The sequence below is a fragment of the Larimichthys crocea genome, chromosome XXII, assembly GCF_000972845.2.
Source record: "Larimichthys crocea isolate SSNF chromosome XXII, L_crocea_2.0, whole genome shotgun sequence".
Classification (NCBI taxonomy): domain Eukaryota; kingdom Metazoa; phylum Chordata; class Actinopteri; family Sciaenidae; genus Larimichthys; species Larimichthys crocea.
This window is the reverse complement of record NC_040032.1, coordinates 9516652-9540124: the sequence shown is the minus strand read 5'-3', so window position 1 is coordinate 9540124 and position 23473 is coordinate 9516652. Positions and strand designations below refer to the sequence as shown.

Genomic DNA, 23473 nt, shown 5'->3' with positions numbered 1-23473 from the left:
CTTACGACTCTCTTCTCTGCAGTGATTGACAATTTAACAAGTCAAAGGGGTCTGCGGCCGTTAATTTAACCTGGGTGTTAACTGGAGGGGTCATTAACCCCTGAAAAACAAAGAAACCCGATCAGGTTACAGCTGCGGCTTCATGTGATGACAGCACCTGGCCTCTAGAGGGAAGCAGAGCTGCACAGTGAGAACACAGAACACATTCACACAGTTACATAAAACACAGTGCAATTACATCATGTAGTATAAGTTATAATGTCTGTATGATGTTTTATTATGAAAGGCAGAGAAAGCTTCATCTTTTAGAGACTTTGGCTGAAAATCTGCATGAAAACTTGATGTGTTTATTTATTTGTAATCAGGGAACAGTGAAAATATTTCGTTTAATTTACTTTATTCTGTTGAGAATATATTCCTAAAAGCAGTGACAACCACTTAAAGTCTGTATCTAAACCTTAGTCACTTCAAATGTTTCCTAAATCAGTATTTCTACATGCACGTCACTTCAAATGTTTCCTAAATCAATATTTCTACATGCACGTCACTTCAAATGTTTCTTAAATCAGTATTTCTACATGCACGTCACTTCAAATATTTCTTAAATCAATATTTCTACATGCACGTCACTTCTAGAGGTCGAGGTCCTGATGAGGCGATCAAGTCTAAAAACTATCCTCCAACAGAAACAACTACTAAAAATATAGCTATTGATCATGAAAAGTTTAGTTCAGACTTTACACTGTAAACCGATGAAGTAACTAACTGGCAGCTGTTGACAAGTAACCGACTGTAAATAAATTCACAGTCAGCCAACAGCAACATGAAAAACTGACGGCGAGCACGCCAAGAAGCTTGAAAGAAGCTGTGATTAAAAATCTGAACTCATCTCTTTGTTCTTTTAGTCAGCTGTCTTTTTCTTCAAACGAATGATTGAGAATGACAATCTATGTATTCAGGCAGAAACAGACTTTCAAGCATCAAAGCCAGAGAAACTGTCCACTCTGCAGTGGTCTCTGTCACAATGCAGACTCTGAGACAAAAGTGGTGGTTAAAAAACGGTTTAGAAAAACACAAATACAGGCGACAGTACAAGTCTGTGACGCAAAAATCATGGTAAGAAAAAACAGGCAAGAGGTCGAAGATCAGGTAATCAGAAAACAAGAATACAAGACAAAGAGACGCCGGACAGGACAAGACGAAGGTAATCGCAGGTAATCAGGGAGCAGGGATGACCTGAAAGACAAGACAGGAGGATAACAGAAAACATGACAGTTCAAGACATGACAGTCTCTCATTGTTTTAAAGTTTCAGTCTTAACCTGCAGAGTTGTGTATATTCTGCAAAAGCCATAAATGAGTCCAGATCTGTGGCCAGCACATCACGCAGATGATGACAGAAGTGTAGGTCGTGTCATGTTGAAAGCATCCATCAAGAGGAAACACAACAAAGTGAAGCGTCGTTCAAAAGCTGCAGGAGAAGTCTGAAATATCTGCATTCAATAAATCTAAAATTTAAATGTTTAGAGGTTTTACTGAAGCCTTCAAACCGAGTCAGCGTGTTTCAAACGTTCATTCATTTCCCTGCAGACTCTCACGCTGAAAGCTCCACAGTCAGCAGAAACGCAGACAGAAAACGTCTCTGACATCTGAATATATGAAGTAATAACACTGCGGGTCGTGTGGTCAGCTTCCAGCCTGAAATGTGCCCGTGTTTCACAAACACTGTGATATATACGTTCACGTCTGTCTCTCGTTTTCTGTCTCACGTTTATCAGAGCTGGATTTAAAGCTCTTTGAGGGGGGAGGGGGCCCTGGGGAGGAGCTGTCAGGGGCCGGCTGACGGTTCCCAGAGATCGGAGAAACTCTGACACTGTCTCAGACTTTCACTCTTTGTCTCCTCTTCTGTCGTCCCCTCAGGACTTTGCTTGTTTTTGCATTAATCCTAGACTAAACATCAGACTCAAACGTTTGAGGTCTGCACAAAAGAAACGCAATTTGGACGCCACGGCCTGCTCAGACCCGTGTGGGAACGTCAGTATTTCACCAACGCTGGTCAATTATCATGACTTTATACAACCACAAAGCACCAAGATTAGATCTTGGACCACAAACGTACTTACTTAAGCTGTAATGAAGAGAAACTTGGTGGAGGAACCGGCGGTGGCTGAAACACCTCCAAACTCTACAAACTCCACCACAGTTACATTCAAAGGCAGAAGTGTGGCGTGTTTACTGAAACTCTGCAAAGTTTGTAAAGGATTAAAAATGATAAAATAAATCGTCTGTAAGCAGCTTATTCACCTTCAGTTTCTAGGTAACACATGGATGTTGGCCAGCTTGTTGCTATAGCAATCTTGAAGATGACGGTGATGAATTCATACTGTTTTCTTAATAAACTCTGATTAAAAATGAGCTGATATTCAGCACTGAGCAGAGGACAGAGGATACAGTGTGTGTGAGTGAAACTGTGGTTGGAGGGGAACGAACATAGAAAATGGTGGCGTAGAAAACGGGGCTGCACCTTAAATCCCCCCGCCTGCCTCGCTGCTTTGGTCTACAGAGAAAGTCTGAAAGAGGAAAAGTCGGTTCCAGAAGATTCGAGATGTGAATGAAACGAGCAGACGAAAAGGAAAAATCAAAGAGGATGCAGGATTAAAAAATAGGTCAATCACTCTGTATCCCCCCAAAAGTGCCAAAAATAAAAGCCCCTCTGTCTCCGCGCTCACCATCACCCTCTCCGTCTGGCTAATCAAAGCCAGATGTATGCACACGAGGCCTTCACTCAACCCTCCCTCCGTCCTCTCACCGTCTCTCTGTTTCTCTTTCTCTGTGTGGGTTTCCTCCTCAGGCTCAGTGCCTCTCTGTTCTCCTCCTCCTCCTCCTTCTCCTCCTCCTCTCTCTCTGGCAAAGCAGGAAATACTACAGGTTTCCTGGCCCTGAAGGGAACACATTTCTGCTAACCACTAACAGATGGAGGGATGAAGAAGGGAGGAGGAGGAGGGAAGAGATGGGTACGAGGGTGAAAGGATAGTGTCTGGGAAAATGTTGGTCGCAGTGAGATAGATGGTGAGATGATGAAGAGCGTCGATGTTGCAGGAGTTGAGAAGGTTTCACTGTTTCCCACGGGAGCATCGGTGACTTACACGAGCCGCTCCTCCTCCTCTTTCTTTTCTCCTCACGCTTAATGAACTGAGGCAGCTGGAGCTGAATCCTAATGTCATGAAACACACACACACACACACACACACACACACTGACACACACACACACACACACAGCCTCTTCAGCCAATCAGCAGACGTCTTTTTTAGAAACATTGTACATAAGAGCCTGAGTGTGATGGATGAGTGTGTGTGTGTGTGTGTGTGTGTGTGTGTGTGTGTGTGTGTGTGTGTGATGTAGTACGTGAGCTCAATGACTTCTTCAGGTTTATGCTGCATGTGGCGTTTATTGGTAGTATTACCCTGGTATTACTTTTACAAGCAGCAGTATCAGAAGTAGTTTAGTAGTTATAGTTTCATCAGATAACTCAACTCTGTGATTTACAGAGTTTATGATGGACAGTGAAGTAAACCGCTGAAAGCTGTAGCTGCTGTTAGCTCATGTTAGCTCAGTTTGTTAACAGCTGTTAGCTCATGTTAGCTCAGTTTGTTAGCAGCTGTTAGCTCATGTTAGCTCAGTCTGTTAGCTGCTCTTAGCTCATGTTAACTCAGTTTGTTAGCTGCTCTTAGCTAATGTTAGCTCAGTTTGTTAGCTGCTGTTAGCTCATGTTAGCTCAGTCTGTTAGGTGCTGTTAGCTCATGTTAGCTCAGTTTGTTAGCTCATGTTAGCTCATATTAGCTCAGTTTGTTAGCTGCTGTTAACTCAGTTCGTTAGCTGCTGTTAGCTGCTGTTAGCTCATGTTAGCTCAGTGTTAGCTGCTGTTAGCTCATGTTAGCTCAGTTCGTTAGCTCATGTTGGCACTTTGCTGTTGGTGACCTGGTTGATGATTGGCTGTTATCAAAGTCGTCGACTCGCTAGTTTCTGATCAGAAGTAATGTAATCAGAACAAGTACTCGAGTACAGCTGTAGTCATGGTTACCACAGTGGGATCACACTCTGACACTGGAGACAACAAATCACAAAAACAAAACAATACCACAAAAATTAAAGTAACACTGGGTAGTGTTACTTTAATTGTTGTGATACAGGAGTAATTGTAGTAGTAAAATACTTGTATAGTAGTAATGGTCGCTGTAGTAGCAGTAATTGTTTCAAAAAACTTGTAAACAACCATGTAAAAGTATTAAAACACAAAATACATCTCAGTGTTTCTCCTGAACAAGCAAATGTTCCTGTTAACTTCTCTTCAATCCCTCCTCCACTCCCATTCTCTCATACCTCTCAGTCACTCAACACCTCCATGACTAACAGCAGGGCTGTTGACTGGTGTGTGTGTGTGTGTGTGTGTGTGTGTGTGTGTGTGTGTGTGTGTGTGTGTGTGAGTGTGTTTTACCTGTCTCACAGTGTGTGGTCTTGCCTGAGGGCATTTACACGGGCCGGCCATTTGGTGACACCTAACATGATGAACTGAACAAAAACCTCCATTGATTGAAAAGAAAAACACAGATATTATTTTGGTATTTTATTTTAAACACTTTAATTTCATACACTGCATTTTGTCAAACACATTTCATACAAAAAAAGAAGCTAATAGTGAGTTGGCTAGTGCACTTTAAAGATAATACTGTCAAATAATCAAAGTGACACTGTAATGTTAAATACATTCTTTGGGTAGGCAAAGTTCTATTAGTCTGCAAGTTACCTACTATTAACATTAAAACAGTAAAAACCTGTTGCGACTCAACATTTTTAAAAAGGTCCTTCAAGAATACTTAAATGAGACGTTTGATCTCACCAAAAAGTTTAAAAGACACTTTAAATATTGCTGGTTTGTGACTGTTGCTACAGTAAAATGTCGAAGATTCACAGAGTTCTTTATACAGATTGAGATTTACAACCTCAACCATCAATTCAAGGCAGAAATGTCTCAAGCTCGTGTGTCCTGTCAGACAATATATTTAATAGTCGTGTGTTTGAAATAAACATGTATGAAGCACTAACGTTTGGTTGCTTGTCGTAACATCTTAATAATAACAACAGGTATGCAATCATTTTAGCAACAAAAGAGAATTTCACAGTCCAGATATAAGGAAACCGTGACCTGTCTCAACATTGTTGACTATTATATTATCAACAATAAGCGTCCAATGTGCAGAACAGGTATAAAGAGTTGGTTATGCAAATCTCCCAAATGATTAACTGCACTAAAGGTGTGCAGTTAAGACAGTTTGGTGAATCTGACTTGTACGAACAAGCCACACAAAAAAAAAAGTAAGAAAAGTTTAAGATAATTCGAGACTCATCGCCTCTTACAATGGTGAGTATATTGAGGATTAATCTGTGCCTGGCATGACCCCAAAGACGATGTCAGCATGGACTATGATACCGTATACTGTATGAACGGGTGTGTGCATGTGGGTAGGAGGAGATATTTAGCGGCCAATGTGGCCAAATTAGAGTCATCCATATAAAACTTAAGTAACATTTTTAAAAACAAAAAGGCTGATGTGGTGGAAGTCATTTCCTTCAATGCTTGCTGATCTAAAACTATCCAATCAGTCCAGATCATGCACACACTTATTTTTATATTTACTGTTGGTCGTCCATTATTTTACATAGTCCAAAGCTCTGCAGCTCACCCCTAAGTGTTCCACTTTACACAGTGGTCATTACTTTCAGTGAACCAGTGCGGAAGCGTAGGATCTTCTTCTTGAGGGCATGCGAGGCCTTAATCTTGACAAAGGCCTTGGGCTGCAGAGGTGCTCCAGATGGGGCAGGAGGTGATGGGAGGGACAGCTGAGGGGGTAGTTGTTGAGGCCAGACCAAACCACCGCTCTCATCTGAGTCACTGGACAAAGAGCTGGAATCTGGAGAGTCAGCCTCGCTCATGCTTGACTCAGACTCACCCTGACCTGGGTGAGGGTAGTCCTCACTGGGCTGACACAGTGGCACCTGGTCCCCCTCTAACTGGTACTCCATGTGCTGATGAAGGTGGGAGTGGTGGTGGTGTTGGTGGTGGTGTGGGTAAGCGTACGATGTATGTGTCGGGCGGGATTTGCGTGTGCGCCTTCCACAATGGTCTTTTTGGTTTGAGGATGAGGAGCCTTGCATGGGTGCCTGCACGGGTGCCTGCACGGCTGGCTGGTCAGCCTCGTCTTGGCTGAGCTCCAGGGTGGACTGCCAGCGTCGATAGCTGCCGCCTCCTTGCTGTTGTTTCTTGCTTTTGGATTGACTACTACGACTTCCCCTTCCACCACTTCCACTTCCTCCACCATCTCTCTCTACTGTATTGTACTTGCGCTCAGGAACCCTTTGCAGGCTGTTCTCTGACTGAGACCTACATGCCTTCTTTCCAGGTTTCCTGCTGGCACCATTCTTGTCTTCATTTGAACGACACTTCTTTTGGCCCCCTCGGGACCTGGAGGGTTGGATCTGAGATGCTGTGGGCTGCTGTGATTGATGATGATGGTGGTGGCCTCTTTCTGGAGAATATGTGCTCCGGTTGGGTTTGGGCACTCCAGAGCCCTTGTGAGGATTGGAGTGCTGATGAGCGTAAGCTCTGGTGGAGGCTCGGCAAGGCTGTGCTGGAATATACTCTGCGTTGACCAGCTGCTCATCAGGTGAAGGCTGCTGGTGAGGCTTCGACGCAGCCTGAGGGGAAGGGTAGTTGTGGAAATGTTGGGGTGAATCAGGCTCGCTATTGCTGGAGTCTGGTTGGGGTTGCAGAACTCTGAAAGATGGATAGTCCAGCAAGGTTGAGCGAGAGGTGTTAATCATGGGGGCCTGCCTGGGCCTGTGATAAACCACTGGTTGATGCGGGACACTTTGCTGGAGATGGTGGTGGTACGGTGGTGGTGCATCTTCAGGAAACCCTGTCCCGTGGTAGTGCTCCTGATCAATGTTATGGCACGCCTGTGGAGCAGTTCCCTCTGGACACTGGGACGGGCTGGAGATCTCTTGAACAGACGCCTGCTTCGGTGGATGTTGCTCCTCCTTGCGGCACAAACTACTCTGCCTCACCACACTGACAGCTCGGGCATCATGTGCCAGGCTGGTGCGGGGCTTCGAGGGGCGTGTTGGTAGGGCTCTGCGCTGGATCAAACCAAATATATAAGTCTCTACCTTTTGAGCTTGTTGATAATCTTCCTGACTGGGTTCAACTTCCCTCATCTCCCCCAAAACTTCAGTAACCGTGGCCCGTCTCATTGGGTCTGACAGCCATGTTTCTCCTGCCTCTCCAGTCTCTCCAGTCCCCTCAGGGGCCGAGAGGGAACGAGGGACCACAGGGTAGTGGTTTGACCCAGGGAATCTCATTTGCTTGGCGACCAGGACATCTGTCGAGAGCAAAGACAAAGAAAGTGATCAGTCTAAGCTGGCAAATCCTGACCATTGCTAAAGTCTGTGCATCGATGTGACCCAAGGTTTACAGTTTGGTGTGCATGTCAGGGATCTTTAGCTTAATGAGGTGCTGCACTGACAAACATTGATTCCCAGTAACAAGAAAAAGACGGATGTGCTCATCTCATGCACATCTCTGTGTTCTATGCACAGGAGAAATTCATTGGCTTCCTCTGTTAACTTCCAGTATACCAAACACACATTTCAAACCATCTGCGGTCTTTGCAGACACGAGTAAATTTTAATTGTGGTCATGTATAACCAGCACCATGCGATTACCGAGTACAGACAGGACTGTTTGTCCTCTTAAATCCCAGCGTGCTCAGATTTGTCTTTGTGCTTCGCCAAAGAGGACGTGTGATAGATTTGTCTTCTTGATGTTTGTGTGCCAGACACCAAAGTGCATTCTTAATGACCCGAACGTCTGCAGCTCGGACTGAGAAGCATCACTCCTGATAATGACTGTGAGTCAGATGCTGCGCTTTGTTTGGGTGAAACTAGAGCACACAATACGCATCGCTCCTTTCCTGACGAACAGAGCTCATCCTTTATATATGAAGTCAATATTTTAAAAGATAATAACGAGTCATTAATTCCTCAAGGTGCCCGAGGATGTTTGCTCTGTATCTGTACACAAAAGAGACAAAAGAGACGACGCTATGCACAAAATTTAAATATTTAACACGTACAAAGAGCTGAATCCACTGTTTATGTCATACACCGTGAAAAAATCATAAATTTAGAGAATATAACTCAAATTTTTACAGTGATTTTCTGTTTTTTTTTTTGTACAAAACTGTAAAAATTACAGATAATGAGCTGTCTACAGATTGTTAATTTATAGATATCTGTAAATTAACAATTTTAATTTCTTACATTATATTTAAGAACATGTAAAATGACAACAATGATCTGTAATTAAAGTGAAGCAAATGAACGTTAATGTCCAAACAATTTCATTTCTTTCTTTGTAATTCGAAGGTAAATATTCTTTACATCACACTCAGTCTTTTTAAACAGTACGTCGATCATCGCTGAAAGCTTCGCTGCTTCCTGGAGGTTGAAACTGTCTGGCATGTTGTGCCTCTGAGTAAAAGCTCATATGTGACAACGAATCTGACAAAAGTTAAATAAGTAAAGTCAAAGTCAGGACAGCAGTGGATTGCATTGCAGGGCGGATGTGGCTCAGGTGGAAGAGCGGGTTACTGTTTCGATTCAGGCAAGATACTGAACCCCAGCGGCTGAGACATCGTGCACGAGTGTGTGATTGTGCCCTGATGTGTAACAGTGATTAGTATGATCCCTTTAATGACAGTGTTTGATTGTTGTATTTTATGGAACAGTGTCTCCCTGTAAATCTTTTACAGTGTAACATAAGCAGAGATGTGACTTTATGTTGTGAGTCAGTAAGAAAGTAGAGTTGATGATTTTACCTGAGCTGAGTTGACTTTCCTCCAGATCAGTTGCAGATTCGGCTGATTTGACCTTCAGCTCTGCTACCTGCTCCTCTAAAGACACCTTCACACCCCGCGGTGAACACTGCAGACCGCTCTGAAACCCACAGAGAGACACAAGGCCACGTCAAAACACTGAACTTAAGCAGGAATACAGGATAGCAACTTCATTTCTAGGTGTTATGAAACATTAAACGAGCATCTCTCAAAGATCTGCTCATTGTTTTAACTCAAAGACACACCCTGCACACTGAACTCAACTCAATCCCTCAGTCTTTCACTTTTTGTACATATTCACGGATAGAGTTACAGCCACCTATCCACACCTTCAAACCACAACGGGACACGTTAAAATACACACAGATCTGGAATGCACATCAGCCCTCTGTTCATCTGCCAGCACGAGAGGTAGAGACACCGAGAGCAACAACCTTCACATTCACAGACAGCTATGACCACAAGCACTTATTATCAAAACACTGGAACAATAACACCGCATTCACACACACACACACACACACACACACACACACACACACACACACACACACACACACACACACTGAGTCCGAACCACCCAAATGTAAGCTGAAGGACGGAACAAAAACTCTTATGTAGGAGTTGAAGCTGTCCAAACAACAGAGAACAGAGACATAGAAGGGAACAAAGCAGAACAATCGTCACTGGAGAGCTGAGAGACTGAAGACTGCTCCCATTCTGTGGAAAATCAAAGATTAAATCATGTTGATGCTACACTGACTTGTAATCAGGAGAATGTTGTCTCGTACGTAACTCTCTGTGGTTTTACAGAGTTTCCCTCATGAACAGTGAAGTAACATGAGCCGGGTTTACAGGCCCGGCAGTCAGCAGAAGACTCTGACGGAGAGGACGCTGACGGAGGAAGCTAAGAAGAGAAAAAGGAGAGAGCGAGCGAGCAAGAAGCCGCCGGACAAGAGTAAATGTGGGACTGACTTTTAGTGGTTGGTGAGAGCTTGGTGAAATAAAAGGCTGAAAGACAGACGCCGAGCTGGGCTGACTGCTGCTGATGTTTGGCTGGTAGCAGATTGTTGATTTGCTGCTGCAAACTGAATCTGCCATTAGCAGGCAGCAGAACCGGGCTCAGCAGCCGAACCGGATTGTTAAGTAGTGAAACACTAACTGATGCCAGTAGACTGCTGTGTTCACTGTTAGACTGGACACTGCCGGTTCAGAGGTTCTTTCGCCGTGTTTACTGTTAGACTGGACACTGCCGGTCCAGAGGTTCTGTTGCTGTGTTCACTGTTAGACTGGACACTGCCGGTTCAGAGGTTCTGTCGCCGTGTTCACTGTTAGACTGGACACGGTTGGTTCAAAGGTTCTGTTGCCGTGTTCACTGTTAGACTGGACACTGCCGGTTCAGAGGTTCTGTCGCTGTGTTCACTGTTAGACTGGACACTGTTGGTTCAGAGGCTGTGTTCACTGTTAGACTGGACACTGCTGGTCCAGAAGTTCTGTCGCTGTGTTCACTGTTAGACTGGACACTGCTGGTTCAGAGGTTCTGTTGCTGTGTTCATTGTTAGACTGGACACTGTTGGTTTAGAGGTTCTGTCGCCGTGTTCACTGTTAGACTGGACACTGCCGGTTCAGAGGTTCTGTCGCCGTGTTCACTGTTAGACTGGACACTGTTGGTTTAGAGGTTCTGTTACTGTGTTCACTGTTAGACTGGACACTGCTGGTCCAGAAGTTCTGTAGCTGTGTTCACTGTTAGACTGGACACTGCTGGTTCAGAGGTTCTGTCGCTGTGTTCACTGTTAGACTGGACACTGCCGGTTCAGAGGTTCTGTCGCTGTGTTCACTGTTAGACTGGACACTGCCGGTTCAGAGGTTCTGTCGCTGTGTTCACTGTTAGACTGGACACTGCCGGTTCAGAGGTTCTGTCGCTGTGTTCACTGTTAGACTGGACACTGCCGGTTCAGAGGTTCTGTCGCTGTGTTCACTGTTAGACTGGACACTGCCGGTTCAGAGGTTCTGTCGCTGTGTTCACTGTTAGACTGGACACTGCCGGTTCAGAGGTTCTGTCGCTGTGTTCACTGTTAGACTGGACACTGCCGGTTCAGAGGTTCTGTCGCTGTGTTCACTGTTAGACTGGACACTGCCGGTTCAGAGGTTCTGTCGCTGTGTTCACTGTTAGACTGGACACTGCCGGTTCAGAGGTTCTGTCGCTGTGTTCACTGTTAGACTGGACACTGCCGGTTCAGAGGTTCTGTCGCTGTGTTCACTGTTAGACTGGACACTGCCGGTTCAGAGGTTCTGTCGCTGTGTTCACTGTTAGACTGGACACTGCCGGTTCAGAGGTTCTGTCGCTGTGTTCACTGTTAGACTGGACACTGCTGGTTCAGAGGTTCTGTCGCTGTGTTCACTGTTAGACTGGACACTGCCGGTTCAGAGGTTCTGTCGCCATGTTCACTGTTAGACTGGACACTGCTGGTCTGGAGGTTGTTTTTACTAGACACTAAATGCTAATCAATATCTGACTATTTTTACAGGAAACACCTAAAAACAAGGACGTAAAGAGTTTCTCTACTTCCTGTTTCATGGGACTTAAAAGCTAAGACACACTAATATCCTCTGGAAGGAAAATGTACCAGCTGAAACAAAACAACCAACAGTCGACTGAAGAGACACATTTGGTGATTTAGTGTTGGGCGAGTTCATCAGTGGGCCAGCCTTCAAAGACCTTCTGTATACTGTATTCAATTAAGGCATTCAGCCCACACACAATAAATTGAGTTGGAGCGCTCACATCTGTGGTTTATCTAACAGTTACATCATCAGCATCAGAGCTAAGAAATTGTGTTTGGAATATGAGCGAGCTTATGAACTCCAGCAACGACGCCTTCTTCTCCAAGAGTGTCTCATTCTGGAGCGAATCCAAACTCATCGCGCTTCAAAAAAAAAAATCAGATCAAAGTTCATGTGAGCATTCCTCGTCGTGTTTCAAACTCTACGAATCTTTGAAATCTGATAAAACTGACTTTCTGTTGCGGGTTTCACTTCATGCCGAAGATCTAAACTGTAAACTAACTCACTCTGCGTGTCACAAGACTCCTCAACACATACAGACATAGGATTCAATGTGTGTGTGTACATGCAAAATTAAGATGGGCTTATGTCAGGCATGCACTGTATAAAAGGGGCTGTGTGTGGGTTTAAGCAGCTACTTATGTGAGACCACACTGGTTCAATGGCTGCTTGTTTCCCTCTTGTGAGTGCACACACACTCACACACACACACACACACACAGTCATGTCTTTGCATAGACAGACACGCGGTCACGCATGAATGCACACACACACTCGTGCATGCACACATGTACACACCTTCGGTTCTATTGAAGCTTTGAGCTGTAAAGCCGATCGTCGGACCTTCGACCGCAAAAGTGCTGCTGCGACTGCATCCGAGACAATTAGGTCTCTGTGCAGTCTGCCTGATTTCAGCTCGCTGGCTACGTTTGGCGTAAGGAAGTGAATCTGTGTGCACAGTTTGCAATGTTTTCTATCCATAGAAATCTTTCAGGGTCAGTCTGACAAGAGTAATATTCAGTCAGGCCTGATGCTCCTGCGATGATACGCAGACTTTATGCATTCATTACATGAACACTGCTGACTGAGAACACCTGGAACAACGACAGAGACTGCACGTAATGTGCATTCCACAAACACAAGCACTCTTTCTGCAGGAACAAATTTGATTTACCATCTTCTCGGCACGCAATGACTTCATGGTTAAACCGGCCAAAGCAAAGATAGGATGCATTTCAGGGATGAATTCATATAGCACAGACAAAACCCTCAGCTGTGGTTGTCAGAAAATAAAAGCATAACTTTTTCTAATATAATATTACGGTAAAAGGATGTATCACAGAGTTTTATTCTATATTTTTAAATGTCTAAATGACTAAAATGACAGTAAAAGACCGTAAAACATAACCGTGTTACAGTATAACACAGTTATACTTCACAACCTTTATTTATTTATACGCTATATTAAGGGAATTTACACAGAATAAAGTAGTATTTTATATTAGATCAGATTTTACAGTAAAAAACTGTCGAACAATGATAGTAAACAGTCTTGATCATTGAATATTCCAGTGTTGACTGTATAATTAACAGTCTCTAATACAAAATACCTTTTTATTCTGTGTGAACTTTGTTAAAATAGCAAATAAAAAAGGTTTTGAAGTATAACTGTGTACAGTAAAACACAGTCCTGTTTCATGGCATATTTTTACTGGCAGTTTTTCATTTGAAAATATGGAATAAAACACCAACCGCATAAAAATACAAAAGATTATACTGCATTTATTAGTTTTTTTATTTAAAAAAAAATGAATTATTAAGTTAAACGTTTAATGATTTTGCATTAGTGGCTTTATTTTAACATGTAACTTGACTTTGACAGATTTGCTGTGCTCAACTCTCAACAGGCTGAAATTTGAAATGTAAATCCAGACGAGCCCGTTTGAAAGATGAGCACAGATAAACAGATAAGTGTGTGTGTGTGTGTGTGTGTGTGTGTGCATATGTGGGTGGTTGTGTGTGTGTGTGTTTGTGGGGGGGCAGGAATGTGTTTTGAGCAGGCCGTCTCAATGAATGGTAATTTCATGGTGGTGGACTCGCAGTTATGCAGCATATGTATTTGTGTTTGCACCGATAAGAGCCTTGAACTCCAAAACTAAAAATATTTTAGAAATGTGTTTGGAAACCAACAAGCAGCTGTCTCCATGACAACAAAGCGGCAAAAGATGGAGAGGTAAAAAGAGGAAGAGGAGGAGGAGAGTATACGACGGGAACCCAGACAGGAAATATGGATTAACGTTTCAAAAGAGTGAAAACAAAGACGAGCTTTCTTTATTTCCTGCGATCAATAATTCAAGCCACGCTGCTACACTGTAAAAACACCAGATCTGCACATTCTCTATCTGCCTCCTGATCACGAGCCGCACCGCGTCTGTTTACATGCACACAAGTATTTGATTACTGTCAATGTCGGGATTAAGAGAACAGACAGATGAGGCTCACGGGAGCCTGAATAACCTGAGATTATATGAAATGTTTATGTGCGGAGGAGTTTTTATAATGTACTCATAACAACAAGACTTTAACTCTGTGATGCCGTTTAGAACAACATTGAAATGTTTCACTGAAAATCGACTTTTTGAAGTTTTTCAACGTTCTTAAATTTCTCACTTTCAACATTAGATAGATTGTCTGTGGAGTTTCAGTGTTTTCACATCATCACTTTCTGTTTCTGGTTACATTTTGAACAGTGTGCCAACTTTTTGGAGACAGGGCTGTATATGTTTCACATTATATAACACTGTGCAATTATTTTGTTTATGTATTCACACTGCACAGTTACCTCGTGGTGTATTCTTTGTAAAATACAAAGAACAAAAAAAAACAACACAAGTATTTCTGTGAAATGATCCATCATACATATTTGCATACTTTAAAGCTGAATATATTGTATATGTTGGGTGTATTATTGTGCATGTAAATATGCAGACACAGCTCATTAGCTCGTTAGGTGTTGGTATTTCTGTAACCTTGAATCGTCAGCGGTGTCTCCAGTTCATTTCTGGCTGTGATGAAACACGCTACAATGGCCCAAAATATTTCCATGAGGAGGAACGTGCTGCAGACACGCTGCCAATTCAGAAACATGTTAGTATCCAAAGCATGAACATGAACAGCCAACAGGCTGCAAATACAGGAATGATCCAAACAAATGCAACAGAAAAACACTTCAAATCCAGTCAACACGTCAGAAGCTCTGCAGGCCTCGAGGACGAGTGCTGAGTGGAAGAGCTCGATGTTTAACCCGAGAGAGAGACCAGACGACAGACGAGTGTTTCTGGGTGTTTACCCTGTGTTTTGTTTTCCTACGTCACCTCTTCGGTTTCTCTTGGAAACATCTCCCTTAATCGACCCCAACACAGCGAGACAGTGAACGCACCCATCGCCCGTCACTCTCGAGGTTCATATCAGACTCCTCGAACATCTCGTCCAATCAAACGCTTTCTCTCTTCGGACGCCGCCAGAGCGGAGTGCCTCCAGTTTGATCCAGTCTGTGACTGATTACTGTACAGAACCACAACTCCAGAACTTTATTCAGACTGGATCAGATTTTATTCACAATATATTTGCTGCTTTTCCCCACGACTACTTTCTAAAGTAGCTAACTGACTGAATCTGCCATCAGCAGTCGGACTGGTCCAGGTTCAGACCAGCAGGGAATAACGTTACACTACTGAAGTGATTTACAGTTTGTCTTTCTCTTCTTCTGCATTCGACCGTGAAGACAAATTATATTTCGGAAAATCCCCCAGAAAGCTTCGCTCATGTTTCTGCAAACAAGCTGGAGTTTACTTTCTGTTAGTTTACAGCAGCAATATCCAATAATGTCTGCGAAATGCTGACTTGTTGAAATGAAACTAAAACATAAATACATCGTCATTTAACAGTTTTTATAAAATCAATCCACATGAAATGGCTGAAAGCTTCATGTTCAGTGTCACCCTGGCATGTTTGGACTGCTGCACAGTGCAGCTTTGTTTGAACGAGATGTGAAGGCACACTAACGCCGGGCCAAATATGGTTTCCTGTTGTAGGCAGCGCGCTCCACATCCATCTCTCCGGGTTATTTTTCATTTTCACATGACGAACAAGCATGAAATCAAACATCCACGGGCCCGGCTCAGGTTTCACAGCAGAGTTAAGGCTGCAGTTGCCAGCTGTTGTTGTGACTTAAACAATATATTCAAACACAACCTCTGCACCGCAGTCAGAGGACGTTTGGAGGAATCTGATTAACTCGAGCTGAAGGCTCGGTATAAAGCCCAGCACCAGCTCTGCCCAGGATCCACTCAGTCACTGTTTTTAACAGACTGCTCGGAGTTCATCAGAGCCAGATGGAGCTGTTTAAAAGATAGTTTCTTCCTCTATCCACTGAAATTGAGTTGATCCCTTCTTGGAAAACATATATTGATTACTACAGGAAATCTCCTTCTGTGTCCTTTGCTTTCAATTGATTAAAGCCAGGCAGTGACTACATGCTGTGGCTGTCAGATGTATTGATACTGTGACCGTTTTCCATAAGAACACATGGGCTGAATTATGTTGTGACAGATCTCTGTGTTTTCTCATTGTCTTTGTTACTTTGTTGCTGTTCATGGATTTAATTTGCGCTTCAGCTGTTGTTGCTTACACGATGCGGATCAGGTTGTTAATCCCCAGCATGAATGAGGTTTATTTAAAGATGTTTCACATAGTTAAAACTATCCATCAGTTTCAGGGCAACAAAAAAATGTGTCTTGTTTAACTCCTGGTGTGCGCTGACCCATTTGCAAAGTTTTTCTAAGTTACATTCCTGTTGAATGATGACAGCTAATAACAATTTACAGAAATAAATCGCCGGACACAAACGGTGAGGAGTCAAAGCGCTGACCGTGCAAACAGCAACACTGAAGTTTGGAAGTTTGTAGAACATGTAGCATCCCTCTGATAGCTGCTGAAGTAGATAACTACTAGTTAATCTGCAGAACTAGGCTCAGCCAGACCGAACGTTACATTACCGATTTACAAACTTTATGATGGAAACATTAAAACTGACACTCGGTCGGCCGTGTAGCTAACTGAACTGACTCAGCCCGGGATGCCAGGAGCCAAACCCGGCAAGAAAACCACCTCGGTAGGCTGCTGTTGTTCACTGCTGGTCTGCAGGTTGTGTTCGGTCCTGGGTCTGAGTTAGAAAGGAGAGCGGTCTTCATTGTTAAACGCATCTTTAAACCAATCAGACGCTGCTACAGGTGTAATCAATCATCCAATTAACCCTGTGTTACTGTGCGTAGGCTCTGAAACAGCTCAAGTCTGGTTCGAGGCGAGGAGGCAAACCACACAGCCGAATACTCTTATTAAACAACTACAGAAGAGGGATTCCTGGTTCCTGTCATGGTACCACTCAATAAAACACCAAAACTAAAAGAAAAGTACAAATTACATCACTGAACACATGTGGACGTGTCAGCAGACCAGTGCGGCACTGTGACACACTCTCAGCAGCACAATACACAGTAATTATGAACTCAGAATAGGACTGAAGAGAGCATAAAAAAATAAACTGTGGCAATTTAAAAAGGTATGAAACGCAGGTTTAAAAGTTAAAGTCTTCCTGTGAGAGCTGAAATAATGTCTGCAGCTGAGAGGACATCAAGTTCGAGAGGGTTGAAGAGGAAAAATATGGACAAAGCTTTAAGGTTTATTTAATTTTATGATGGAACAGAACCAGTTCAAGAACCAGAGCTACCTGTGTGGAGAAGAGGTTCTCCTGATCCATTTCAGCTCGTGACTGTGACGTGACTACGGGGCACGATGATACTGAGACAGTGTTTTCATTCAAATTCTTGTATCGAATGATGATTAATTCATTTAATTAAAAGATTATATTTCAGAGGAGGATTCAGTGTCACAGTTTAAATTGTGTGTTGGTCTTAGTTTTCATCTTCACACCGTTTGAAGATGAAGTTTCATTTCATTGGTAATCATGACACATATTGTGTTTATCCACTCTGTCCTGACTTGTACTAATGACTGCATTTCTTCCTCTTGACACCCCTGAGGCTGCACAGCTGTGACTTTAGTAACCAAGTGGTTAGTTTCTGTTTTGGAGACCTCACAAGTGACCAGGTATCTTAATGAATTCTCCCCCTCCCCCCTCTGTGCAGACATGCGACAGTGTTTGCCCAGCACAGCGAGGTGCGAAGCGTCAGCAGAGTCCGTCCTTTACAGTGGAGAATGTTTGTGTTTGACAGCTGCGACGGTTTCCACCGGAGACTGACAGTATGCTGGATGACAGCACAAACACACCGACACTGTAAACACATGCACGACCACAGCGTCCGACTGTTGGCGATGCCTCGGATTGGTGCCTTGCTCAGGGGCAGTTGAACAGCAGCTGTTGAGGAAGGAGAGTGTTTCAGCTCACTTGTTGTTTTGTCAGCCGCTTTGCTGTTTATCCCTCCAGACTCCGGAGGAGCTGGAACTCAACAAACAGCTTGATCTCAAACGCAGAAAGAAACTAAGCATAGGTCGCTTTCATTTTAAAAAACACAACTTCCACTTTGATTTCATAGCAAATATGTAACATTTATAAGTTTGATTCAACACAAAATCCCCCAGTTTATATGTGGAAAAGTCACCCTGACCCGGTCAGTCCTCCCTGCCGACTCTTCGGCGAACTCTCCCCCCAGAAAACAGCCTCCGTCTGGGCAGAGAGAGCCGGGTGAGTCCCTCTGTTTACTGATGGTGATGATGTGATGAAATTTCTAGCAATCCACATTGTTCCAACAAAGTAATAGTACCAACAAAAACTTATAGGATCTTTGACTTTATGTTGAAAAGTCAGATCGGCCCGGTCAGTCCTCCCTGCCGACTCTTCGGCGAACACTCCCCTCAGTAAACAGCCTCCGTCTGGGCAGAGAGAGCCGGGTGAGTCGTTCTGTTTACTGATGGTGATGATGAACATATAATGTCTTTGTTTCTTTACACTCTGCACGCTGGGTCAGGATGTCACTCACAACAAGATTGGAAACCGGATGGGAACCCGCCAAAATAAAATCACAGATATCAGTGTAAAGATGCATATTTCTGCTTCTGGTTACCGATGACGACTTGAACTATCTACAACACAAAGATCAGACTTCATTTAACGTGTTTTGATTCACTAATGCTGTTCGCTCTGGGCTCTAAAGGGTTAAACACTCATATCTTCATTATCACTTCACTATCAACCAACGTCGTTCATTTAGATTCCTTTTTTTAAACCTCATAATTACCAACATTCAGATCATCAACATCACCCAACGCCCTGATGAGATTATCAGAGTTATCTGACTATACAGGGCACACACACACACACACTGTCCACATTTCAGCGTGCCTCTCATTAGTCCCTTGACGTACAGGAGGCCACAGTGAAGGTTGTGCTGCTTTCCCAGCTGCTGTCAGCTGTCACATGGCTGTCAGCAGCTCCTGCTGAGGCACAAATACACATACTCTCCCTCATGCAGACACACAAACACATGCATTCTTTCTCTGCCTTTCGCCAGGGACGCAGACTTTTCCCCCGTTTCACCTCATCCACACTCACAGTCCTGAATCAAGATGATCTGAGCTAGCATGTATGAACCTTCAGAAGGTTCAAGTAGTCTGAGAGGAGTTATGAAAGGAAGCACATGCCAGAGGCGGCGATATCAACAAGGGGATATAAACTGATCTATAAGTGCAGCTCACAGGCTGTGTGTGCCCATACATGCCAAAAATGTGCTCCACAGTATCAGATTATTTACCCCTGGACATAATCCTGCGATGAAGACTTCATGGAAGTCACCCTCAGATCAACCCTGATGAATACTAACTGTGCTCATTAGAGTTGTGAGAAGGGAAAGGTCTTTGAGAGCAGATTTTGAGGTGACTCAGCAGACCGAAATCAAGAACAGATAATGCTTTATTGGAAATAAGATACGAGGGGGTTGATTATTTCCCGTAATTGAGCTGTCTTACTCAGAAACACATGATGAACAAAAGAAGAGGGAGGATATGGTGAAGCAAGACCTTAAAGAAGGACCTGAAAGCATCATGGTAACTCCCTCCTTCAATGATCTGCTGCTGTGGTTGAGAATTTGAAGCTGGCCTTCGAGTGCCTTGGAAACCACCAAAGTCTCAGAGGGAGCATAACACCCCAATGACCAATCAGATCCCGTTCCAGACTGTCTGACTGCGGCCACTTATAACTTTTATGACTAGGAGTAGATACAGTTTGGCAGCTTCCAAGTTTTTAAAGAAGTCTGAATGATTTTATCAGAGTGCAGTGACTTCCTGAAGTCGCTGCTGGACGCCTGGCAACCTCACAGTGACAACAAGACTCCAGACTCCATCGTACCCGACTGCTGGTCGCCAAGAAGTAATCCCAGCACACGACTCCCCCTAAAACCACAACTCTTCACAAGATATCTGCTTTGATTAGACATACAAAGTGTTAATCAGGAAGCTTCAGCAGAGTTGGACAGAGCCTGGTTAGCTTTCCCCCTGCGTCCAGTCTTTATGCAAAGCTCATCGTGTCCAAGTAGACCTTTAATATTTTTATATGTTTTCAAATGCCATTTGTGAGCCTCGACATCATATACATAACAGACAGACCCCCAATGCAACACGGCCAAACCCAGGACTGAAAAGAACCTCTGAACCAGCAGTGTCCAGTCTAACAGTGAACACAGCAACAGAACCTCTGAACCGGCAGTGTCCAGTCTAACAGTGAACACAGCAGCAGAACCTCTGAACCAGCAGTGTCCAGTCTAACAGTGAATACAGCAGCAGAACCTCTGGACCGGCAGTGTCCAGTCTAACAGTGAACACAGCAGCCTACCGAGGTGGTTTTCTTGCCGGGTTTGGGTCCTGGCATCCCGGGCTGAGTCAGTTCAGTTAGATATACGGCTGACCGAGCTAACGACACATAGCTGTTCGCTACTGATCAATGTTTCCATCATAAAGTCTGTAAATCACCTCAGCAGTGTGACGTTATTCCCTGTTGGTCTCAAAAGGCTGTGCTCAAACCGGATCTGGCTGCTGAGCCCGGTTCTGCTGCCAGTTAGCAGTTAATTAGTTAATTATTAGAAGCTGAGCAGCTGGATGATATCAGAGAGAAAAGCTGATCCAGTTTCACCAAAATCACTGAATAAAGTTCTAAAGTTGGAGAGGCTAAAAATGTTTATTCAAACTAATTGTGCATAATCTGAAGGGTTTGTGTCCTCTTTTAGGTTTGTGTGCAGTTTTTCAGACTTTATGTCCATGAAATATGCTGCAAATAAAACCTCTATCAGATCACGGCTGTTTCCAAACACTGGCGGTGTTCTCGAGTCTTCACAGCAGGAATTTCTGCCATTTCAAGTATCCATCAGTCCACAGTTAATAACCCTGCAGCCGCACAGGCAGCCTGAATCAGACCGTGTGTCATGGTTTACGCATTACAAAATGGTCCTTAAAAGAAGGGAAGAAGTTTACGTGGGAGGAGAAAGCACAGGCATTAGTTTCCATGAACAATATCACAGCACTTGAATTTTAGTGTTACAATGCCTTCTTTGACTCACTTTCAAGCTGCAGGCAAATATGTCATGGACGGTTCAACTCAAACAGATGAGAAGTCATAAGATGGACGTGTTTCCACCTCCAACCTTTGTGTTGTTGTTTCTATAGTTTCTGGTTTTCCAGTCAGAGACCTGTCATGATCCAGATCTCAGTAAAACACATCACGCTACACTTAAAATATTTCCTCATCGAGACTACAGACTTAATTAATCTTGCATCAGTCCTGCATTGCTCGCTAATACAGTCACTGGGGAGGGGTCATTTCATCTGCGCCCCCTTGACACCCCTTGTCTCAGCGCTGCACAATGCTGATGGACTGCAGGCTCAGCGGCTTTTGGGCAGGAAGCTGGACGTATTGTAGCCAATGGCTGCGGCTGCTGCTTGTCCTTCACACGGGTTAGCTCATTTGAGAAACAGCTGAAAAGTTGACGCTGGCCCAACATCACACTTTGACACAGCTCCCTGTCTTCTAATTCTTGGTATACTTCCCTCTCTACTTGGTGCCTATATATTTACAGAGAGTGCAGCACAGTTGCTATCATTTACACAATGTCTGTAAGTAAACACGTCAGTGTTTGTTAGAGCTGTAATTGAAAATCAACCAAGAATGCGTCCAAGTTTGAAATTTGCTTCCAGACTCAGTTCTCTCAGAGCTACAGTGTGAATGAAACTGATGTTTTCTTTCCATTTTGGCAACAACATGTCATTAAATTCTACATATTCTGCATCTGGCAGAGGATCCATACCGTCGTATCCTGAGGCCTGTCTTAAATATTAGGAAGCATCATCTGCTGAGGACATTAAGTTGGTTCAAAAAGTGGGCTACTCTTTTTCTGTTGATTTTGGATGTTTGGATGTAATCTTGACCAAATGTGGAAGGCTGACAAACAATGACCTCATCTTTTATCCCAATGAAGTCATAATTTGTCCAAACTCGGGGGAATCGAGGTGTCTCAACGATCCGCTGTGTTCAGCATGAAATGGATAAGTAATAAATCTCCCCCAAAAGTTGTCCTTAAATGGTAATGTGTGTCTTTAGGGGCCCTCCTGACTTTGCATTTTCATAACTGCACACTGAGGTCAATGACAGCTTTAAAGGTGGTTTTCTTCTCTTTTAATTTTCTCATTCTTACATGCAGTGTTTGGTAATCCAATCCAGTAGTTACCACAAGAAGGTCCAAGGACCTCCAGTGCTCCAAAACAGTAAAAAGTCCTGGCACACTCAGTCCATAAAAGTCAGTATAGAAATGACCCATGACTGCTGGTTCACACCTCTCTGCATCTGACAACAAAAGCCTCATCAAGTGTCCATCTGTTGTTAAAAACAGGACACACTGTCCAAACTACCGAGACATCCATTAAACTTCAGCACAAAAGAACCACGATCAGACAAACGACTTACAGCCTGGAGCCGTCGGTTGAAGTCCTCCGACGCGTTGCCTTTTGGTGCGTCCAGGGCGCAACGTGCCGACCGCAGAGACCCCCAAGGCGGACGCCCTGGAACCGGAGAGTCCCCGAGGCAGAGAGCGCTCAGCACCCGACATTCCTGCCTCTGTTTGAGGAGCTCCAGCTCACACAAGCCGGCCAGACTGGCCTCCAGCCGCTCCTTATTCCGACTGCGCTCTGCTTTCATGGGCAGAGAGAAAGCTGGGAACATGACTCCAAAGGAGCCTGGTAGCTCCTGCAAAGACATCCTTCTTCCCAACGAATGGACGCTAAATTAATCCGACGAAAGCTTGACGCACTCTCTGGACACCCGCAGCGGAGAGGCATCGACTGTAGGCTTCAGCTGCTGAACTCACCGCCGTCGGACTCGGACCCATTCCCCTCCTCTGTCTGGCCTGCGGTCCGCTATGCAGTCTCACTTGGACAGCTGTTGGTGGAGCCTATGAAGGAAGGCAGGCAGCCTTTTGTTTGACACCCACAACCGACTGAGGCCACTTCAAGCCTCAAGTTAAAGTCAGTAAAATCCCAATCAAAGAGAAGAAAGATGAACATGAAGTCATAAATGAACACAGATGTTTGTCATCAGTTATTAAAGTAAAAATGTGATTTATTTAAACTATTTCAGCAAAGATGCTTCTTTAAACTGACTAATACCATGCAGACACACTCATGTATAAACTCTGTGTGATGGGATATGCATATCTGTATCTGCTGTAGATGTATATACACTATACAGCACTGTCAGATGAACAATAAACAATGAATCCAACTTTTCCAACGTTTTTACAAACTCACCTACAGCAGGTAAAGGACGCCATCTAGCGTTAAAGAGTGTGAACAGCTCAAAGGTATGTATTACAAAATACACTGAAAACACAGAGTGTA

General features: G+C 43.9%; 1 protein-coding gene across 1 annotated transcript; it reads right to left on the bottom strand.

Annotated features, from left to right (window-relative positions):
* Positions 1-4623: 4623 nt before the first annotated feature.
* Positions 4624-23137, bottom strand: LOC104937702 (dapper homolog 3). Its single transcript, XM_010754003.3, has 3 exons — positions 22545-23137; positions 8936-9053; positions 4624-7438 (listed from the first exon to the last, which is right to left on the bottom strand). The coding sequence occupies exons 1-3, from the start codon at positions 22833-22835 to the stop codon at positions 5760-5762; spliced, it is 2088 nt and encodes a 695-aa protein (XP_010752305.3). The 5' UTR covers positions 22836-23137; the 3' UTR covers positions 4624-5759.
* Between the last annotated feature and the right edge of the window lie 336 nt (positions 23138-23473).

Excerpts from the sequence above, each read along its gene's own strand:
- LOC104937702 (XM_010754003.3), bottom strand. The coding sequence starts at position 22,835 with ATGTCTTTGCAGGAGCTACCAGGCTCCTTTGGAGTCATGTTCCCAGCT. Across the intron at positions 9,054-22,544 it reads TCAACCGACGGCTCCAGGCT|AGCGGTCTGCAGTGTTCACC; the intron begins GTAAGTCGTTTG and ends TGTGGGTTTCAG. Across the intron at positions 7,439-8,935 it reads GGAAAGTCAACTCAGCTCAG|ATGTCCTGGTCGCCAAGCAA; the intron begins GTAAAATCATCA and ends TGCTCTCGACAG.